At 43.2% G+C, this 20,339-nt stretch overlaps 1 protein-coding gene across 2 annotated transcripts in view; it reads left to right on the top strand.

Moving 5' to 3' along the window:
• Positions 1-20,135, top strand: part of DUSP22 (dual specificity phosphatase 22) — a 65,741-nt gene extending 45,606 nt beyond the window's left edge. For both annotated transcript variants that reach the window (XM_045007346.1, XM_045007347.1), the window contains exons 5-7: positions 9,701-9,775; positions 11,639-11,810; positions 16,616-20,135. In XM_045007346.1, coding sequence (XP_044863281.1) covers positions 9,701-9,775; positions 11,639-11,810; positions 16,616-16,801 — 433 coding nt within the window. In that variant the 3' untranslated portion in view covers positions 16,802-20,135. The remainder of the gene's footprint in view (positions 1-9,700; positions 9,776-11,638; positions 11,811-16,615) is intronic.
• Positions 20,136-20,339: the final 204 nt, after the last annotated feature.

The following is a 20,339-nucleotide window of genomic DNA, read 5'->3' on the forward strand; positions in this document are numbered from 1 at the left end:
AGCTGCTTGAGGTAAGCGGTGCAGGGCCGGAGCCTGCACCCCGAACCCCTCCTGCACCCCAACCCTGAGCCTCCTAACCCCCTGCCTTGAGCCCCTGCCACACCACTCCCACACTGCGCACCCCCTGCCCTGAGCCCCGCACCACTCCTGCACCTTAACCTGTTGCCCTGAGCCCCTTCCTGCACCCCCCCCCAGTACCCCAACCCCCTGCTCCAGCCCCACATTCATGACCCTGCATACAATTTCCCCAACCAGATGTGCTCTCGGACTAAAAAGTTTGCCTACTCCTGTCCTACCATGATGTCACCCCTTTTTTCAGCCTTTTATTGTTACCCAAAGACTTTTAGCTGGTCTGCCTCTCTCCTCCTTCTGGACCTCAGAACAAGTGTATATATTCTTGATGTATAATGCAACACCACCTCCCTTTTTTTCCCTGCCTGTCCTCCTGAGCAAGCTCTACCCATCTATACTGGTCATGAGATTTATCCCACCAAGTCTCTGGGATGTCAGTTAAATCATAATATAGGTTATGTACTAATCCTTCCATTCTTCCTGTTCATTCCCCTTGCTCCTTGCGTTTGTGTACAGACATCTAATATGTTGAGCAGATTCCCCCACTGATTTCCTTCTTGCTGCTTCTTTGACCCTATTGTTGTTTTCCATCCTGCCCCCTCCCCGACATCTAGCCCTCTGTTAAGGTTGCCTTTTTTGCTTTTGTCTCCTCTGAACCTAGTTTAAAGCCCTCCTCACTAGGTTGGTGGGTCAGCGCATGAAGATACTCTTCCATTCGTGGTCCAGTTGCCTTGTCTCTTCCGTCCAGGAACCACATCCCATAGTCAAGGAAGCTGAAGCCCTCCTATCAACACCATGTACGCAGCGATGCCTTTATTTCCAAGATGCTTGTATCTCTGCCTGGGCCCTTACCCTCCAGCTGGGAGGATGGACTAGAACACAACCTAAGTGCCTGGCTCCTTCACCCTCGCTTTCAGAGTCCTGTAATCACTGCTGATCTGCTCAGGGTCATACCTGGCAGTAATGAATGAGTGCCACACGTGGATGAGCAGCATCGGGTAGTGATTGGAAGGATGTGTGAGCCACTGCAACTGCAGCCCGCTTCCTGGGACATCAGGTTATCAGATAGTTGCCTCCATCCCCCTTAGAAGGGAGTCCCTGACCTACACCTCCTTATCTTGGGTGTGGTGCCTGTGAGCTTCCGAGCCTTCGGGACTCTCCTCAGTCACTGGAATTTGCTCCTCGCCTCTTGTTGCCAATATAGCATATTTGTTCTTGACCACAGGCTGGAGCACTGTCTACTACCTGAAGTGGCCAGCAGCCAGTCTCCTCCCCGTAGAGCAGCTGGTTCTCCTTCCCCCTCTGGTACTGCTGTAATCTATGGCTGGCTCCCATCCTCCATCCCAGATGTTTCATGTGCATCCTGTTGATGAAGTCCTTGGGCTCCTGGATGCTACACAGATGAGCCACTTCCTCCTGCAGCTCTCTGACCTGCTTTCTGAGGGATACACACCTCTCATGCTGGATGGTTCCCCCTGCCTGGCTTTCATTGGTGGGGACATGCAGGCTGTATTCACAGCAAGTCTAGACCAGGGTGTGGGTGAAAAACTCCAGGGTTAGGATGCTTGTCTGTTGAAAGCCCCCACAGGCGCAGGCAGAGGAAGAGCTAGTAGCGGCGTTGGTGACACAGTTTTCCTCTCATTGTGGATTCTTCTTTCTAGAGTACCTGCAAGTTAAGGGGGTAGGAGAGAAGAGTGCCGCTTCAGTTATCTTCTCCAATACTTTCTTCCTCATTGTTTCTCCTGAACTAATCCCTGTGCATTACAGAAGAGTGAGTCACATAGAGTGTCTTGTATGATTCTGAATGAACTACTCCATGAATTAATCATTTAGTTGACCCTCAGGCAGGCTGGATGTCTAGCAAGATACTAATTCCCCAAACGATATACCGGTGTGCAGTTCAACCCATTTCCATTGGGTCAGTAAAATCCCTCCCATTCTTGTTAATCTGGTAGATTTTGCAGAAGTATTATCTCGGCATTTTCACTGTTCTGATCTGGGGGATTGTACCAAGGCCATGTCTAACTCTCAAACTCACACCAATGTAACCAAGCTAATGCAAACCCATGCATAGTCAATTTTTTTATTTTCGTTCTTATTTTGGTTTGATTTAACCACGTACTAAAGTGATTTAAGATAAGCCAAAATAAACCTGGTTTAAACCTGAATAGGTATTCACATGGCCTTTTGCACCAGTTTAACTACACCGGTTTAAAATCACACTGTAAGGTAAACCAGTACAAGTCCACGTGTAGACAAGACAGTAATTCTCTGGTATTGAAGTCCATTACATGCTTCTGCCCGATGGTCTCTTGGAGTACTAAGTTTGTTCTCTGCTTCAACAGCTGCCCTCTTGAGTGGAAAGGGAAGCTCCCTTTCTCTGGCATTCCTGATTTTTGTATGGGCTTGGCTGAGGTTTCTCTTTCTTTCTTTTTGTGGGCTAATATTTATCCAGAGGGGGGGCAACATTTTGAATATACAATAAACGTTTCATGGGTATTGGGTGATCCTGCTTTCAGCTTCATATTTACCAACAGGTCTGCAACTCCTTGTCCTTGCAGGATCTGTCCCATATGCATATACTATTGCTGATAATATTTCAGTGCTCTCCTCTAAGTGATTGTGCACATATATGTTCCACTGTAGGTGTATGTGCACCCAATGCACTCAAATCATAGACTTTTATCAGCAGGCATGCTGGCTTGCTCTCCTTGGGTGCTGAGCCAAGGGGATAAAGTGGCATAGTGGCTGCCTCCCTCTCAATTCCTTCTTGCCACCCATGGCGAGAGTTGGAGATCCCTCTCGCTCTTAGACAGCTTTTGAAAAGCAAAAACTCTTGTGCACAGTTAGTTAGCAATAAGCACAAAAGTTGCCTAGTCTGCTTGGGCAAGGGACGTGTAAGGGACAAAGATCCTATTTCTTGATAAGAATGAAGAAACAAAGGGATTTTTCCCTTAGAGTGCATCTCCTTAAGATGGTCATGTGGCCCTCGTCCGACCCGAACACTGACCTCAAGAGGATGGAGATTTTGTCCATGAGGTTGCCGCTCCAGCTGCCTCAGCCTTTAAGCCAAAATCTGGTGAGAAGCATCACTCATCATCTTCTCCTTCTGTCTCCTTGAAGCACTGAAAACCATCTTTGTCTTCAGAGGCTGACAAACCCCCAAGGTATCACTTTTTGCCTCGCAAAAAAGTGCCGAAATAAGTCCTTTGGTGCTGAGTCAAGGTCTGGTCTCCAGCACGAGCACTCACCGGCACCCATGCAAAGGGACACCATTGGCGCCAGCTCTAACAGAGCCATTGAGACCAGTGTCTTCACCTCTACTAAAGAGGGCTTTGACCCTGGGTCATCACATCCGGCACCTCCAGTGATAGTGGCTGATAACTCATTTCTGCTATTGGTGCCGTTGACGTTTCAGGCTTTCTTTGTGGCAAAATATCTTTTGTCTCCCTCTCCTGGACTCTCCCTTTTGTGTCATCCAGCTCCAAACTTAATGGCCTCCACTACATCACCAGCAGCAATTATCACTATGGCACCGGCAGTTCCATCTGCTTCATTGATACAGTCTGCGTCAGCTCCATCAGCACTGTCAGTGTCGCCTTCTCACCTGTCTGCCTTCTGTCTGCCTCATCTGCTTCCATCAGATACATCACTGTTGGTACCATTGGGGTAGCATGTGTGTTGCAGGTGTCAAGACCTCCACGGATGTCTAATGGGACTGCTCCACCATTCACTGAGGAGAGTTGTATTTCCTTCTCTTCAGATTCTGACCATGATAGACCCATATCTCCATCAAGGTCTTTCAGGTCACCATACAGATCAAGCTCTAGGAATACCCAGAGCAAGGAACAATAGTATAAAGATATTCATGTTGGTGGGTACCATGTCAGAGGAGTGACTGCTCTACTTGGCCTTATGGGACCTCTTGGACTGGTCCAAGAGCATTTATGCCCCCTGTCAGCCACTCAGTCCCAGAGAAAGTCAGCTTCTCCAGAACCTATAGCAACCAGAGAAGAGCCTCCTCCTAATCTACAACCTCTCCCTCCTTTTTGGAACCCAGAGAGGAAGAGGAAACTAGAGGAACCCCTGAATATTTCCCCCACATATGTCTTCCTCTTCCCCAGAGGAGTCCATCGCCCCAGAGTAAACATTACCACCTCCTGAGGACTTTAAAGGTTTTCAAGACCTCCTTAGGAGGGTAGCTACATCTGTACAAACTCCCATTTTGAGAAGGGTTGCCCATCCCATTAATTAAGCCTTGCTTGAACCTGCAAAGATCCTTTGGCAGACGTTGGTCTCTATTCCACCTACTGCCAAATGAATGGACAGATGGTATCAGGTTCTCCAGCAAGAATTTGTGTATTTCTTCACTGACCCCATCCTAGACTCATTAGTGGCGACAGAAACAAAAGAACATTTGAGGCAGTCTCACCCTCAGGCTACCCTGAAGGATAAGGGAGTGTAAGAGACTGGACCTATATAGCAAAAAGGCTTATATTACCACAAACCTTCAGATAAGGGTGTCAAATTACCCGGCATTTTTGTCCAAATGCACCTTTATAAACTGCTCAGAAATTTCAAATTTATTTATTTTTTTGGACAAACTGCCTGAAGAATATAGGGATCAGTTTTTGGTCACTGTCTTCAAAGTCATCTCACTGCTTGAATGTCTGTCCAAGCTGCTATCAGCGTATCAGATCCCGCATCATGTTTGATGGGGACAGCCATCTCAATGAGAAACTCTTTTTGGTTGCAGGTCTCTGGCATTCCTAAACAATTAAAAATGCAATAGATGATCTACCATTTGAAGGTGCTAAACTGTTTTCTCAGAAAACTGATGACACCATGCACATGTTGAAAGATTCTTGTCCATCGCTTTGTTTGTTGGGTGTTTATACCCCAATAACTAAAAGAGGAAGCAGTTTGAGGCCCAAAACACAGTACAGAACTTACTACCAGCAGAGATCTCAGGATGTCTCTAGAAGGAGATCTAAGCCGCTTAGATGTCCCCCATTGGCACAGGGCCGCCCAGAGGGGGGGGCAAGAGGGGCAATTTGCCCCAGGCCCCGAACCCCACGGGGGCTCCCACCAGAGTTTTTCGGGGCCCCTGAAACGGGGTCCCTCACTCGCTCCTGGGTGCCCGGCAAACTCTTGTGCGGCCAGGCGCAGGAGCTTCTGCTGCTCCTGGTCTTCGCCGGCGGGTGGTCCGTCCGCTCCGGGGCGGAAGGACCCCCCGCTGGCGAATTACCCCCGAAGACGGAGCGGGACCCGCCGCTGAAGCGCAGCCCGGTCTTCGGTGGTAATTCGGCGGCGGGGGGCCCTTCCGTTCTGGGACCCGCCGCCAAAGTGCCCCGAAGACCCGCGGCGGGGCTCCCCTCCGCCGAATTACCGCTGAAGACCGGGTTGCACTTCGGCGGCGGGTCCCGCTTCGTCAGTAATTCGGCGGCGGGGGGCCCCGCCGCGGGTCTTCGGGGCACTTCGGCGGCGGGTCCCGGAACGGAAGGGCCCCCCGCCGCCGATGACCCCGGGCCCCCGGAATCCTCTGGGCGGCCCTGCATTGGCATCACAGGTTCCTCTCACAAGACTTTGTTCACTTTTGAAACAGTCATTTTGATATCTCGATGGATGACTGCATGCTGACCGTGTTTCATCTACTACATCCAGACCCTCCATTTTGGAAATGCTGTCTCTCTTTTATAGTGCATGGATGGAGATTACATTGGACAAATAGGTGCTCAGCACAGTAAGAGGAGGATACATTATCCAGTTCATGTCCCTCTCTTTCCACAACCTGCCTTCCTTGTCCCTTTTCAGGGACCCATCTCATGAGGTTGTTTTACATCAAGAAATACAGTTTCTATTGGAATTGGGGGCAAGAGAGGAAATTCCTTATCAACACAGAGGGCAAGATTTCTATTTCTGCTACTTTCTGATTCCTAAAAAGAGAGGTCGCCTTCGGCCCATTCTGGATTTAAGAAAGCCAAACCATTTTATCAAAAAGACAGTCAACTTGACATCTATTACCAATCTTTAAGAGAGGGATATGCTGCCCTTGACCTGCAGGATGCGTATTTTCACATGGCAATATATCTTGGCCACAGAAAGTATCTTTGATTCATGGAAAACAACATGCACTGCCCATACACTGTGCTGCCCGCCAGCCTATCCTTGGCCTAAGGGTATTTATCAAGTGTATGATGGTAGCAGCAGCTCACCTGCACCGTTTAGGAGTTAAAATATTTCCCTACCTGGACAGTAGGTTTGGTCAGGATCTCATAATCAAAAAAGCATTCTTGTCATCAGACATCTGTTCTTTTGTCTAGTTCGAAAACTGAATGTAGAGGAATCCACATTACAAGCAGTGCAGCAAGTACATTTCATATGGGTAGATCTTGATGCCACAATTCCCATTGCTTACTTCCTGACAAACAAGTTCCAGTCCATGGCCTTTGTCTGAGATCCTCAATTCCAACCTGAGGACCACAGTGAATTCATGTCTAGAGTTGCTGGGTCACATGGCCTTGTGCACGTAAGTGGATTCAGCATGCCAGACTTTACCTCAAATGTGTGTAGACCTGGCTTCACTCAGCATATCATCCAGCAAACATTTTCTGGATATGCTGCTTTGTGTATCTGCCCAAGAGTTTCAGCCCCTGTTAACACCTCAGAATGTAGGCAAAGGGGTTCCATTCCTTCCACCAGAACCAACTATGACTTTTGTAATAGATGCGTCCACCAGGGATTGAGGGGCCTATCTGGGTCAACTTCAGGCTCAAGCACTTTGGACATCTAAGGAACTTTCATTCCATATAAATATGCTGGAACTTTGAGCTATTCTTTGGGACTGTGAGATGTTCGTTACCACCATCAGGTGGTTCAAGATCTTACCAACAACATCACTGCTGTGTTGTATCTGAACAAGCAGGGAGATGCAAGTTTGTCTCAGCTATGCCAGGAAGCAGAACTTCTGTATAAAGACCAATATCTCACTAAATGCCTTTCACTTCTCAGGAGTGAGGAACTCTGTATTGCAGATTCCATCAGCAGATACCTCACAGATCATCACAAGTGGTCCATAAAAAGGCTATTCTGCAGCAGAACTTCCATTAGTGGGGTTATCCAATAATAGACCTCTTTGTAACAAACCTGAACAATAACGGCAGGAGGTTCTGTTCTAGGCATGTCACAGCCCAGGTTCTATTATTAATGTCTTTATTTTTCCCGTGTTTGGGACATCTGGTCCCCATGTTTTCTCCAGTCCCTCTGATTCCAAGGATGATAAGGAAACTAAGAGACAAAGAACCTTAATCCTCACAGCACTTGCCTGGCCAAGGCAGTACTAACACATGGACCTACAGCAACTCTCCATCCGGCCACCTATCTCTGCTTGAGAATTTCTTGTCTCAAAACCAAGGCAAGTCACTGCACCCTAACCGACAATATCTTCACCTAAGTGGTGTTGATCTCTGGTTGGTCAGTGAGGGGAAAGTCTGCTCCTGAGAAGTCCAAGCTGTTCTGGTGAACAGCAGAAAGGATTCCACAAGAGCCTTGTATGAAGCAAAATGGAAAAGGTTTTCAGTCTGGGCGGAATCACATCAATTATCTCCTGATAACACAGAGATTAGACATATTTATATCAGACTATGTTACTGCATCTGAAATCCTCTGGTCTCTCAGCTCTCTGCTGATCAGCAATTTCTGCAGTATGCCCACAAGTGGACAGGTTTTCAATCCCCTGGTACCCATATTTTTAAGGGTTCTTATCCATGTATACCCTCCAGAGTCTGAACCAGTACCTTCATGAGACCTGAATTTTAATATTGTCCCATTTGGTGAGACCCCTCTTTGAACCTTTGGCAACAACTTCCCTGCTTCTGCTGTCAGTGAAAACGATGGGATGATTGGGAGGGCTTTGACATTTTACCTGCACTACACTGCACTGCTAGACTGTTTGTTGCCTATGCTGACAGGGTTAAAGGGCAACCTGTCACAGCCCAGCATATTTCATGCTGAATTTCAGATTGTACTGAGCTTTGCTATGATCTGGCAAACGTCTCTCTGCAAAGGAAAGGAGCCCACTCCACGAGGGTTCCTTCCATTTTGTCAGCCTTCTTGAGTAACGTTCCTTATAGCAGCCATTTGCAAAGCAGCAATGTGGTCATCTGTGGCCAGATACTGTTACTCAAGGTTCATGAGAGGACACCAACTTCAGCCAGTTGGTGTTGCGGTCTCTCTTCAAGTCATCTGATATCCACCAGCTGCAAGGAAACTGCTGGTGAATCACCTACAGTGGAATGTGTGTGTGCACAATCGCTCCACAGAGGGAAAAAATGGTTACTTATCTGTACAGTAACTGTTGTTCTTTGAGATGTGCTGCGAGATTCTTCGACTCTCCCACCTTCCTCGCTACTTTGAGTTTTGCTTACCAGCAGTGCAAAGAAAGGGAGAAGGAGATGGCGATCGCACCCCTTTATACCCTTGGTTTGGTGCATGAGGATAGCAGGGGCGCATGTGCTGCCTGCTGGTATGGCTGGTAGAAGTCTCCAGCTGGAGTGTGTTGGGTGCACATCCACCTACAGTGGAATGTACATGTGCACAACTCATCTTGAACAGGGACTGTACAGGTAAGTAACTGATTTTTCTTATGAAACATTTATATTGCAGTAGTGCCTAATGGCCACAACGAGGTTGGGCCACATTATGCTAGGTGCAGTACAAGCATATAAAAATGACCACCTACACTAAAGAACTTCCCGACATAATGAGTGGATGAGCCAAACAAGTAGGCTGGGACTGGAGGCCTGAAAGACCGGGAAATAAATTGTAATAGGATGTGTGCAAGTTCTTGGTGGTGGTGGGGCTACACTGTGGAGGGCTTTGAAAGTATGGAGAAGTTTGTATTTCATGCAGTGGAAGAGAGGGAACCAGTGGAGAGAGTCTTGAGTCGATTGCTGTAGGTGGAGTAATGAGCCAAGAATGAAGATCTTAACAGCATTTTGGAAGGATTTGAGTTGGGGGAGGATGGAGTTTGGAGTTGTCAAAGCCAGAGAAGAGGAGACTACAGTAGTCAAAGTGTGAAGTGATCAAGGGCTGAACAAGACTTTTGTCAGTGTGATCAGAGAGAAAAGGTGGATCTTGGAAATATTGTGCAGGAAGAAGTGGCAAGATTTCGACGTGAACTGGATGAGCTCGGGTCGTTGTGATATCTGCTGTGACAGAGAAAGAGGAGGGAAGGGAGGTCTTTATGAAAAAAAAATCAGGAGCTCTGTTTTGGCCGTGCTAAGTTTCAGTTGATGGCAGGACCGCCACAAGCAAATGTCAGAAAGACAAACGAACATAGTTGCTCGCCGGGAGGAAGGGAGGGAGATTTGTCAGTCATCAGCAGAAATATTTGTCAACGGTGACTGTAAGAGTGGGGCCTGAGATACCAAAGTTTCCATTCATATTTAAAATAAGGACTAATGAAGGCAACTGTGTAGTATCTGTTGGTTGCCTTTTTAATGTACTGTATTCTGGGAACAATATTAAGTGGCTTTTAAAATCTTTTTCCTCAGTTTTTTTTTTCTCCCTTAGTCATGATTTTACTAAAGCCAAGTGCTTTGTTTTTCCCTCTTGGTTCTGTTTTCAGGACAAGACATTTCAAAGAGAGCATCAAGTTTATCCATGAGTGCCGACTTAGAGGTGAGGGCTGTCTTGTTCACTGGTACGTATGTCAATTGTTTAAGAATATTCTTAATTTTTCCCCCTCCATTTTGTTGTCTCTTTTAAAGTTAGTAATAAATTAGCGTTGTCCACCCTTCTCTTTCTTTTTTAATAATAATACTTTTGCACTTATATAGCACCTGACATCTGAGGATCCCCCGTCAAAATTAAAAACGCTCGTTAAGCCTTGCTTCACTGTGGATATTGAGGCACAGAGAGGTTAACTGGCTGCCGTAGTGCACAATGTGTCAGTGGCAGAGCCAGGAGTGAAATCCAGAGCTGCTGACTCCAGTCTCCCACTCGGACCTTGGGACTATCTGTTCCCTGTGTTATATTTTACCAATAGAGTTGCATCATCTATTTTTCTGATTAATGCTAGTCACCATTTTCTTCTCTCACATGCAGTTCCTATAATCCTAATAATGTTATCAGTTCCTGTTACAACTATTTTTTTTCTGCTTTATGGCTGCTGGAAATTTTCCTCTCAACAGAAACAGATATTTTAAGCTTCACTGAAGCATTCAAGTATCACAGCTGTTTCGAGCAGATTACTGATTAGAGAGGGAGTCCTGAGACATTAACTGCCTTCAAAGAGTTGGAACAGAGACAAGGAAAGCCCATCGTGGTTTTTCTTACTGTCATTGCTTGTGGTCCTTGTTCATTGCTGCAATGTCTAGATATAGGTTCTGAAATGCTAGTTAGTCAGGTCTAGGACTTTGAGCACTGGGCTTGGAGGTAGGAACTCCAGCATTCTAATCCTGTTCTGCCATTGGCTCATTGTGTAGCTTTGAACAAGTCGAGTAACCTCTCTGCACCTCACTCTCTTTATATTTAAAATGGGGTTATTGACTTACTTCATGAGGGTGTTCTGAGACAGTTTTCTGATATTGTGCTTTATCATTTATATTCTTTGAAAGTGTTAAGTGCTAAGTGAGCAAATCTACAACTGTCACTCAAATGTGTTCTTTATCTATAGTAATAACACCACTTTTCATCCAGAGCTGTCAAACCACTTGACAGTGATAGGTTTGTCATTCTCCCAGTGTCACAGATGGTGAAACTGAGGCACTGAGAAATAAAGTCTCATGGCATGTCCGTGGCAGACCCAGAAGTAGAACTGAGAACTCTGAGTCCTGTGCTCTAATTGTTCAACTCAGTCTGAAGGTTTAATGAATTAAAACCCAATCTCATTAAAATTAGAGCTCTGTATGTGCTTGAAAAGGCTACCTTCTTATTTCAAGACCCTATTCTGTATGGGGGGTGTGTGTTTTATTTTTATGTCTGGATAACTCATATCTAGTTTAAGAAAAACAACAATACAAAATTGTTCTCACGCTTTCTCATGGAGGCTTTGTATTTGTTCTTTGTTTAAAAAATCTCTCATCTGAACTGAATTTCAGTACAGCTCCTCTCTTGGGGTGCCCATACTGCATGCAGGTTTCAGAGTAGCAGCCGTGTTAGTCTATATCCACAAAAAGAACAGGAGTACTTGTGGCAGCTTAGAGACTTCATCGAATGCATAGAATGGAACATATAGTGAGGAGATATATATACATACAGAACATGAAAAGGTGGGAGTTGCCCTACTAACTCTAAGAGGCTAATTAAGAGAAAAACTTTTGCAGTGATAATCAAGATTCACTCCTTTACATTTTAAGGTCCAGTACATAGACAACATAAAGATATCTCAATAGTTCTATAGGAACAGCCACCACAATGTGCTCATTACTTTAAACTCCTTAGTTTAGGTAATATATTTTACTCTGTAAAGTGCTGTGTAAATTTATGATGCTATATGAGATAATGAGCATATTTATTTTAAGACTTCATATTTTGTATCTATTTTGTCTCATTTCTGCTGCAGTCTGGCTGGAGTCTCCAGGAGCGTAACTTTGGTAGTTGCTTACATCATGACAATCACAGACTTTGGCTGGGAAGATGCATTGTCTATTGTACGAGCATCAAGATCCTGTGCCAATCCGAACATGGGCTTCCAAAGGCAGCTACAGGAGTTTGAAAAAAGTGATGCTGACCATGTAAGTGATTTTTTTGTTGACCAATTTGTTTTCTTAAGACACAAAGTTTTGGACTTATCATAACTTTAGAAGGTTAAAGATTAGAAGATAAATGGCCCAGAATGCGGCAATAATACAAATGTACAAGCGATGCTAATGTAAAAATTGTTTTTTCACATCTACCTAGGATGTTAAAGAAAGAAAAAATAGCTTTTCAAAGTAACAATGTTGTAAACAAAACCTGAGATCTGAAAGTCAAGCTGGGTTCTTGTCCTGGCTTATGCATCATCACCAGTAACACGTTTTGTACAACTGGAACTTAACTAACAATTGTCGGGATGATGCATGAACCAGAATGGAATCCAGCTCCTTCTTCTTGAGCTGGGTTGGTTCTGCAGGGCTAATGGGGGTTTAGAAAAATAGTAATAACCTGTTTTTGTCAATAACATAAACAAATACAGCTGAACACACTCCGGGAACAGGTCTGTTGATTAAGGAGGTACTGTTTTTACATAATCGCTTTTCTGACCATAACTCCATTTTACATTGCTCAGCACGTTTTCTGTCTTCTCTACTTTCTCAACTCACTCTTTTAAAAGAAAGTAAATGATGTGGGGAGGTTGGTTTCATTTTTCTTCCAGGATTTCTTGCAGCAGAGAGCTGAGAAATTATTGTGGCATTTCAGGAATGCAGTTTTCAACTGTAAATATTTGTTTTTTGAAAATATTTAACTGAGTATTTCCTGAATCATTCAGAACTGATATTAATGGGTGGGTAACTGACGTTTTAAGATACAATATAAAGGGACTTTCCAGACTGGTCTCCTTTCTCCCTTATATGAAGGTTTACAGTCATTTCAGATCTAATTGGACTGAGCTAATAACCCTAATTGTCATTGTATATGCAAATAACTTTGAGAAGAGAGTAACGTCTTTTTTTTTTTCATGTCACAATGGAAGGATGCAGCAGTTTCTTCACTGAAAGGAAGGCACTAGTCTACAAAAAGAAATGCTCACCTGTGGACATAGGTTGTAGCAAGCTATTGTATCTCTCAATCACAACTTTGGGGACCAGATCCTCAGCAGGCGTGAATCAGGGTACTTCTATGGATTTCAATGGAGCTTTGCCAATTTATACCAGCTGAGGATCTGGTCCGGAGTTTTTAATTACAGCACCACTTGTCCACGGTAGCTCTGTACAAAGTATATTGGGGTTTCAGGACATTTGATCCATTAGATTTGATCTTCTAGGCTTTTAGGCATTGACGATCATAACATGTTGTGTGTCATTGAAAAATGTCCCTTAGATGTGCATTAAGGACCGGAATGGTGTTCCTAGCCTCTGCTTGCCAGAAGCTGGAAATGAGCAACAGGGGATGGATCACTTGATGATTACCTGTTCTGTTCATTCTCTCTGGGGCACCTGGCATTGGCCACTGTCGGAAGACAGGATACTGGGCTAGATGGACCTTTGGTCTGACCCAGTAGGGCCATTCTTATGTTATGTTCTTATGTTAAGGTCTCATCTTTGATATGACCTCAGTATAAATATATTTTGCTTATTCTGTATGTGTTTGATCCTGCAAGAGGCTGAGCACTAGGGTCCTGATCCAACAAAGCACTTAAGCATGTGCTCAACTTTTAAGAATGTGAGCAATCCCATTAAACCTTTACGCCTATTTGCATGCTTCTGAGTCTGTGTTTAAGTGCTTTGCTGGGTCAGAGCGCAATTGCCTAGTTCCTTACAGGCTCGATCCCCATATAGTTACTAACTGAATGGATATCTCCACTCTAATATATTTCATACCCTTCCTAAACTTGCCAAACACTACACAGTTGACTAAGAAAGAGTCATGTGACCTAAAATAGTTTTGCATTCATAGCTAATAAGTGATAGCAGGGCTTGGAGAGGGAAGGTGCTGCCTGCCAGCCTTGCTTTCCTCAGATGATTGACAGTAGTGGAGCTACAAAAGCAAGAAGAAAGAGCGGGAGCCACTTATTTTTTGAAGCCCCCATTCACCCACCCCCAAACAGCTGAGCAGAGTAGGAGCTATTGTAATTGCTTCTGCATTGAGGCTTCACTGCCAGATTAGGTAAGTGGGAGAAGAGTCAAGGCAGGAAGAAGGAGAGGCAGGTTAAAGAATTTGCACACATTTGTAATGTGCTTATTTGATACAGCAAGAGATTATAGGCCAGGTCATCAGCTGGTTGTAAATTGACATACCTCCATTGAAGTCACTGGAGCAATGCTGACTTGTACCTGCTGAGGAACTGGCCTTAGGTAAAATGTTGAATGCTTAAAATGCCTGGTTTAGCCCCTAATCCCACAAGGACTTTTGCACATACTTAACTTGACACATGTGAGTAGCCCCATCAACATCAAACTAATCACAGGCATAAATCTTTGCAGGATCAGGGTCTGAGGCTGTAGTTGTATCACACATTGTATCTGAGACTGCAATGGAATCTTTTTTTGGGGGGGGGCAGATGCATATTTTATAAAATGTTAAACATTTAAAAGTTTTCCTTCTCTTCTCCCTGCATCCAGCTAAAACATTTTAAAAGCACAGTAATGCACTTCCAGGTATATATTAAACAGCCTATATACTACACCCCTGAGCACTGGTGTGTTGAAACAAGAACATAAGAACGGTCATACTTGGTCAGACCAATGGTCCATCTAGCCCAGTATCCTGTCTTCCGATGGTGGCCAATGCCAGGTGCCCCAGAGGGAATGAACAGAACAGACAATCATCAAGTGATGCATCCCCGGTCATCCGCTCCCAGCTTCTGGCAGGTCAGAGGTTTGGGGACACCCAGAATATGGGGTTGTGTCCCTGACCATCTTGGCAATAGCCTTTGATGGACCTATCCTCCATGGACTTATCTAATTCTTTTTTTTTAACCAGTTATACTTTTGGCCTTCAGAGCATCCCCGGCAATCAGTATATCGTGTGTGTAAAGAAGTACTTTCTTATGTTTGCTTTAAACCTGCTGCCTATTAATTTCCTTGGGTGACCCCTTGTTCTTGTGTTATAAAGGGGTAAATAACACTTCCTTATTCACTTTCTCCACACCATTCATGATTTTATAGACCTCTATCATAGGCCCCCTTAATCGTCTCTTTTCCAAGCTGAGCAGTCCCAGTCTTTTTAATTTCTCCTCATATGGAAGCTGTTCCATACCCTGATCATTTTTGTTGCCCTTCTCTGTACTTTTTCCAGTTCTAATACATCCTTTTTGAGATGAGGCGACCAGAACTGTACCCAGTGTTTAAGGTGTGGGTGTACAATGGATGTATATAGTGGCATTATGATGTTTTGTGTACTATTTTCTATCCTTTTCCTTATGGTTCCTAACATTCTAACTTTTCATCATAGTTTTTTTGACGGCTGCTGCACATTGAGCAGATGTTTTCAGAGAACTATCCACACAAACTCTAAACTTTTCCTTGAGTGGTAACAGCTAGATTAGACCCCATCATTTTGTAGGTATAGTTGTGATTGTTTTCCAGTGTGAATTATTTTTTATTTATCAACATTGAATTTCATTTGCCATTTTGTTGCCCAGTCAACCAGTTTAGTGAGATCTCTTGGTAACTCTTCGCAGTCAGCTTTGGACCTAACTATCTTGAGTCATTTTGTATAATCTGCAAACTTTGCCACCTCACTGTTTGCCCCTTTTTTCCAGATCATTTATGAATATGTTGAACAGTACTGATGCGAGTACAGATTCTTGGGGAACTCTGCTATTTGCCTCTCTCCACTGCGAAAACTGACCACTTATTCCTACCCTTTGTTTCTTATCTTTTAACCAGTTACTGATCCATTATAGGACCTTCTTTCTTATCACATGACTGCTTACAATGTTTAAGAGCCTTTGGTGTGGGATCTTGTCAAAGGTTTTCTGAAAGTCCAAGTACACTACATTAACTGGTTCATCTTTGTCCGCATGTTTGTTGACAGCCTCAAAGAATTCTTAGATTGGTGAGGCATGATTTCCCTTTTCAAAAACCATGTTGACTCTTCCCAAATATGCTGTGTTCATGTTTGTGTCTGATAATTCTGTTCTTTACTATAGTTTCAAGCAATTTGTCTGGTAATGAAACTAGGCTTACTGGCCTCTAATTGCCAGGATCGTCTCTGGAGCCTTTCTTGAAAATTGTTACATTAGCTGTCCTCCAGTAATCTGGTACAGAGGCTGATTTAAGCAATAGGTTACATACCTCAGTTAGTAGTTCTGCAACTTCATATCTGAGTTCCTTCAGAACTCTTGGGTGAATACTATCAGTTTCATTTATTCCAAAACCACCTCTGACACTTCATTCTGGACAAGGACACTATGAATGTGAATAGTTCCATAATTTACCTTTGTGCCACGTGGCATTTAAATTGGAAAAAATGGCCATTACTCTGCTAGTTCTTCCACCCAAAGTGTGCTTGAATTTGTGGACAGGCATGTGCTGTTGGAGTACCTGATTCCAAATTTAGAGCCCAAGTCAGCAAAGACTTATGTATGTGTGTAACATTTTAAGCGTATGAGTGGTCCCATTGACTTCAATGGGACGATAACTATGCTTAGTCACACGTGTTTAAGTGCTTTGCTGTTTCAAAGCCACAAAGTGCAGTATTTGGGGCACTCTTCTTTAGAGAATCAGGGTTAGACTGTAAAAGGTTTAAACGATGTGATTTAGAAATTATTTTGACTCCTTTAATCTTGAAAAGTTGTTGATATTTACTATTAAAGATACTGTGGTGTAAGAGGAGTATTATTTCTGCATCTGGTTTGTGTTAATAATTAGCATATCTACTATGTTTAACTTCCCAGTTCAGGCAGTGGCTGAAGGAAGAATATGGAGAAAATTCTTTGCAGGATGAGCAAGAAGCCAAAATTCTTCTGAGTAAATATAAAGAGCAGGCAATGACGCAACCAGGTCCCGGCGGGAGACAGTGGAATAATAACTTTTCCTCACTGCCTTCCCTGTCATACAACAACTACACAACAGAGACCTAATCACTTCAGACTGGATTCATTTTCTTTTTTCCTTTGACCTGTTTAAAAACAGATGTCACCAGGGTCCCCTCCACACTCTACGGAAGTCATGCGAGCTGTACCCTTGTGGAATACTTGATGAAAATATTATACCGCGTGTGTGTGTGTTTGACACAATTTTACAGTTTTATGTAACACCACTCTCTGTAAGCTTCTCTCTTGAGAGGCACCCCTTATGTCAGCTTGTCACTGCCCTCAGACTCCACCCCCTTTATAATATGTGCCTCTCTAAAACACACTCCTGTGCGCATGATAACATTGTCTCCAAAGAATGAGCTTCCAAAGTGTGTGAGCACTTATGTATTTTTTGCTTGTGCTGCGGGTTGCTGTTTGACCTTAGCTACCTCAAAAATGCTGTTCTTGTCACTGAGGTTGTAAATGCAACTTTGAAAATTGCCTCGATTTTACACTTGATGAACGCAAACTGTGTGTGTCATAAAAAAAATTATTTGAGAGGTTTCTGGCTTTCATTTAAATTATTCATAGTTGTCACTAGTTTGAATTAAAAATTAAGATTAAGTAGGAAGATTCAAGATGCGTGAATTCCATCTATTTTGCCAATTTAAAACCAGTGGTCAAATTTGTCAGAGTGCACATGTAAGCAACATTTTAACCCAGAGTAAAAAAACTGGAGGCTATATTCTGCTTCTGGTTATCCTGGTGTAAATCTGGAATAGCTCAGTTGACTTAGTTGGAATTATTCTGGATTTACAACAGTGTAACTCCAAACAAGTTAATTAAGTTGTTCCAGATTTACACTGGTGTTATGATGAGGAGAATTGGATACAATGTCCTTACTTTTAGTCTTTGATTCAGAGCAAACAGAGGTATCATTTAAAGATTCCAGAACAGAGAAGGATGCTCTCCCAACCTGCAAGGACATTTCAAGAGAATTAAGCTGTTTTCAATATACAGTGCATGCTGAATGTCCCAATCATCCATAGTAAGAGAGATTCAACACACTGTACTTAACTAGAATTTTTTTTATTTCATGTCCTATGATACGCTAACTTACAAACATTTAACGTGGTACCCTTTGATGCTTGCTGCCACTGTCTTCACACAATGATGAGCCCTGGGATGGACTGGAGATGGACTGTAGGGGTAAAGTAAACCCCAAAATATTTCTGACATCTTATCTATTTTAATGGAATGGAAAGTATGGCTATTAAAAATCCATGAACGCAAAAATTAGGATTTACATTACTACTATAACCAAGCTCCAATCTGCACCAGAATTCTATGTTGTGGGCCTCATCGCACCACACAGTGCTAGTATATTACATATGGCCAGAACAAATTGTAACTGTATTGGTGGCAGGTATTGGGATATTGTAGGACTTGAAAAAGTCTTACCTTTTGTTTCCAACCTCATAGCTTGCTGAATCCCATGTGTGCGCATTACTTAATCTTTGCAGACCACCACCATTAATAGATAACTCTTGGCTAGCAGGCAAACAGGTGACTGTCTGAATTTCAATAGGAGACAGGTTTAGTAATTGCCCAAGACAATACTACCTTCTATGCATTAGACTGATGGAAGCTTCCATTCACAGTCACTAGTTTTTGTAAACTGGAGACTTAGTAAAAGAGTCTTACACACGGATAGCTCAGTGGTTTGAGCATTGGCCTGCTAAACCCAGGGTTGTGAGTTCAAGGGGACCATTTAGGGATCTGGGGCAAAAATCTGGGGATTGGTCCTGCTTTGAGGAGGGGGTTGGATTAGATGACCTCCTGAGGTTCCTTCCAACCCTGATATTCTATGAAGATTGAGAATGATGATCTCCTTGTTCAAACCTGTGTATTCACAATAAGATATGGCATTTTTGGCACATGCACCAAAAAAAGACACAGTTGTCAAAAGTATTCCAAGTATTTACAGCAGAAGTGTGTGTGTACACCACACACACACAGAGTATATACCAATGTTAACTGCGTTTGACACATGTTCCAGAATGTGTTATTGCACTTCTCTTTTTCCACAGCAATACTGTGGGTGCTGATAAATTTAAAATTACTTTATACTGAGAACAATTAGAGACATCTGTTAATGTTTTGTGTTCAGGTTTATCTTTTTTGTGTTCAGGTTTGTTCTTTTGTTCTTTTTTGTTTTAATTGGCTGGTTGACTGACTTCCAAAGTGTCAACCTCTGAAACAACATCATTCGATGCCTGCATAGTTGACATGTCTCAATAGCCATAAAGCCCACACACTTGTGAAGCTGCAACTGGAAAGCAGACTCAAGAGTAAAGTGAGAAGATCTATAGATGGGATTTGGAGTGTTTGTTTCTAGCACACACCAACTCTTCTTTTCTCTTTAATGGACCAGAGGAAGGTATCTGTGTAGATACTTTTGGCTGGGGTAGAGTAGATCCTCACCCCTCTGATCTTCAATGGTTGTGTATCACCCTCCTAAACCCACGCCACAGTTGTACCATCTTCTCCTTCAAGAGAGTAGAATAGAATTAAGGGGGTGAGAGGACAACAGGAGCATAAGGAAGCCTGGGCTGTCCTGTCCCCGGTGGGAGTGGGACAGTAGGATCTCCTGCATTAGTAAGTTATCAAGGCACAGAAGGGATGGCAATCACAGCTAAACCTTACTCCATTCCTTTAAGAAAGGAGCGAAACAGATATTGTCCAGAAACATAGTACAGTCTCTTCTCTTACCAGCCTTCCAGTGACAGCTTAAAGGGCTACTTGACTGTGTGGATATATGATTATCCACCAGAGGACAGCCAACATCCAGGTGTTTGACTTTAACTGTATAAACTATGTGTTCAGTTTTTCCACATACTTTCAGTATTGCCTTTCTGTATTTCTAAGCCTCTGCTTTATTTTGCCTTCCCCTATCAAATGCATGAAACTTTTTAACAACTTATTGAGCATCCTGATTTACACAGATAACTTACTATTTTGTAAGCTTAATTATTTTGTGTGACTGCAAGCAAACATTTTAGCATGATTCTACAGGTAACTTCATCAGTATTTATTACCCTGATTTTAACCTGGAAACAGTTGTTGCTTTGATTGTTTTTTTGGGGTGATTGGAAAAATATTATGGCAAATTTTCTTTTTAAAAAAAAACACATTGTTTATAATAATCACTGTATATAACTGTCAGTGAAAGATTACAGTCAATTCTTCAGTCAGTTAGGAACTGTAAGCCCAGTAAGCTTGGTTCTCTGTCTTCCTTTTGGCATCATAATGAAGCCTCCTCTTTGGTTGCTTTTCTCTATGGTTTGTATTTAATACGTTCTACAATTTTCTATAAATAAAAGTAAATGTTAATAGCCTATCTATTTGTGTATTTTCTTGAAAGACCTAAATTAATATTCTCTGCTGGGTCCCTGGTCCTTGGCTAGCATCCCTACAGTTTGCAAAGAGAGCCCATCACGAACTGATTGACTCTGGTGTTCAGGTGAAGTTGCTCTTTCCATCACAGAGATCTCTGCAGCCCAAGAAGGATCTCCTGAATCCTTCCATGGGTTCATTGATCTCT

Source organism: Mauremys mutica, chromosome 2, assembly GCF_020497125.1.
Source record: "Mauremys mutica isolate MM-2020 ecotype Southern chromosome 2, ASM2049712v1, whole genome shotgun sequence".
Lineage (NCBI taxonomy): Eukaryota > Metazoa > Chordata > Testudines > Geoemydidae > Mauremys > Mauremys mutica.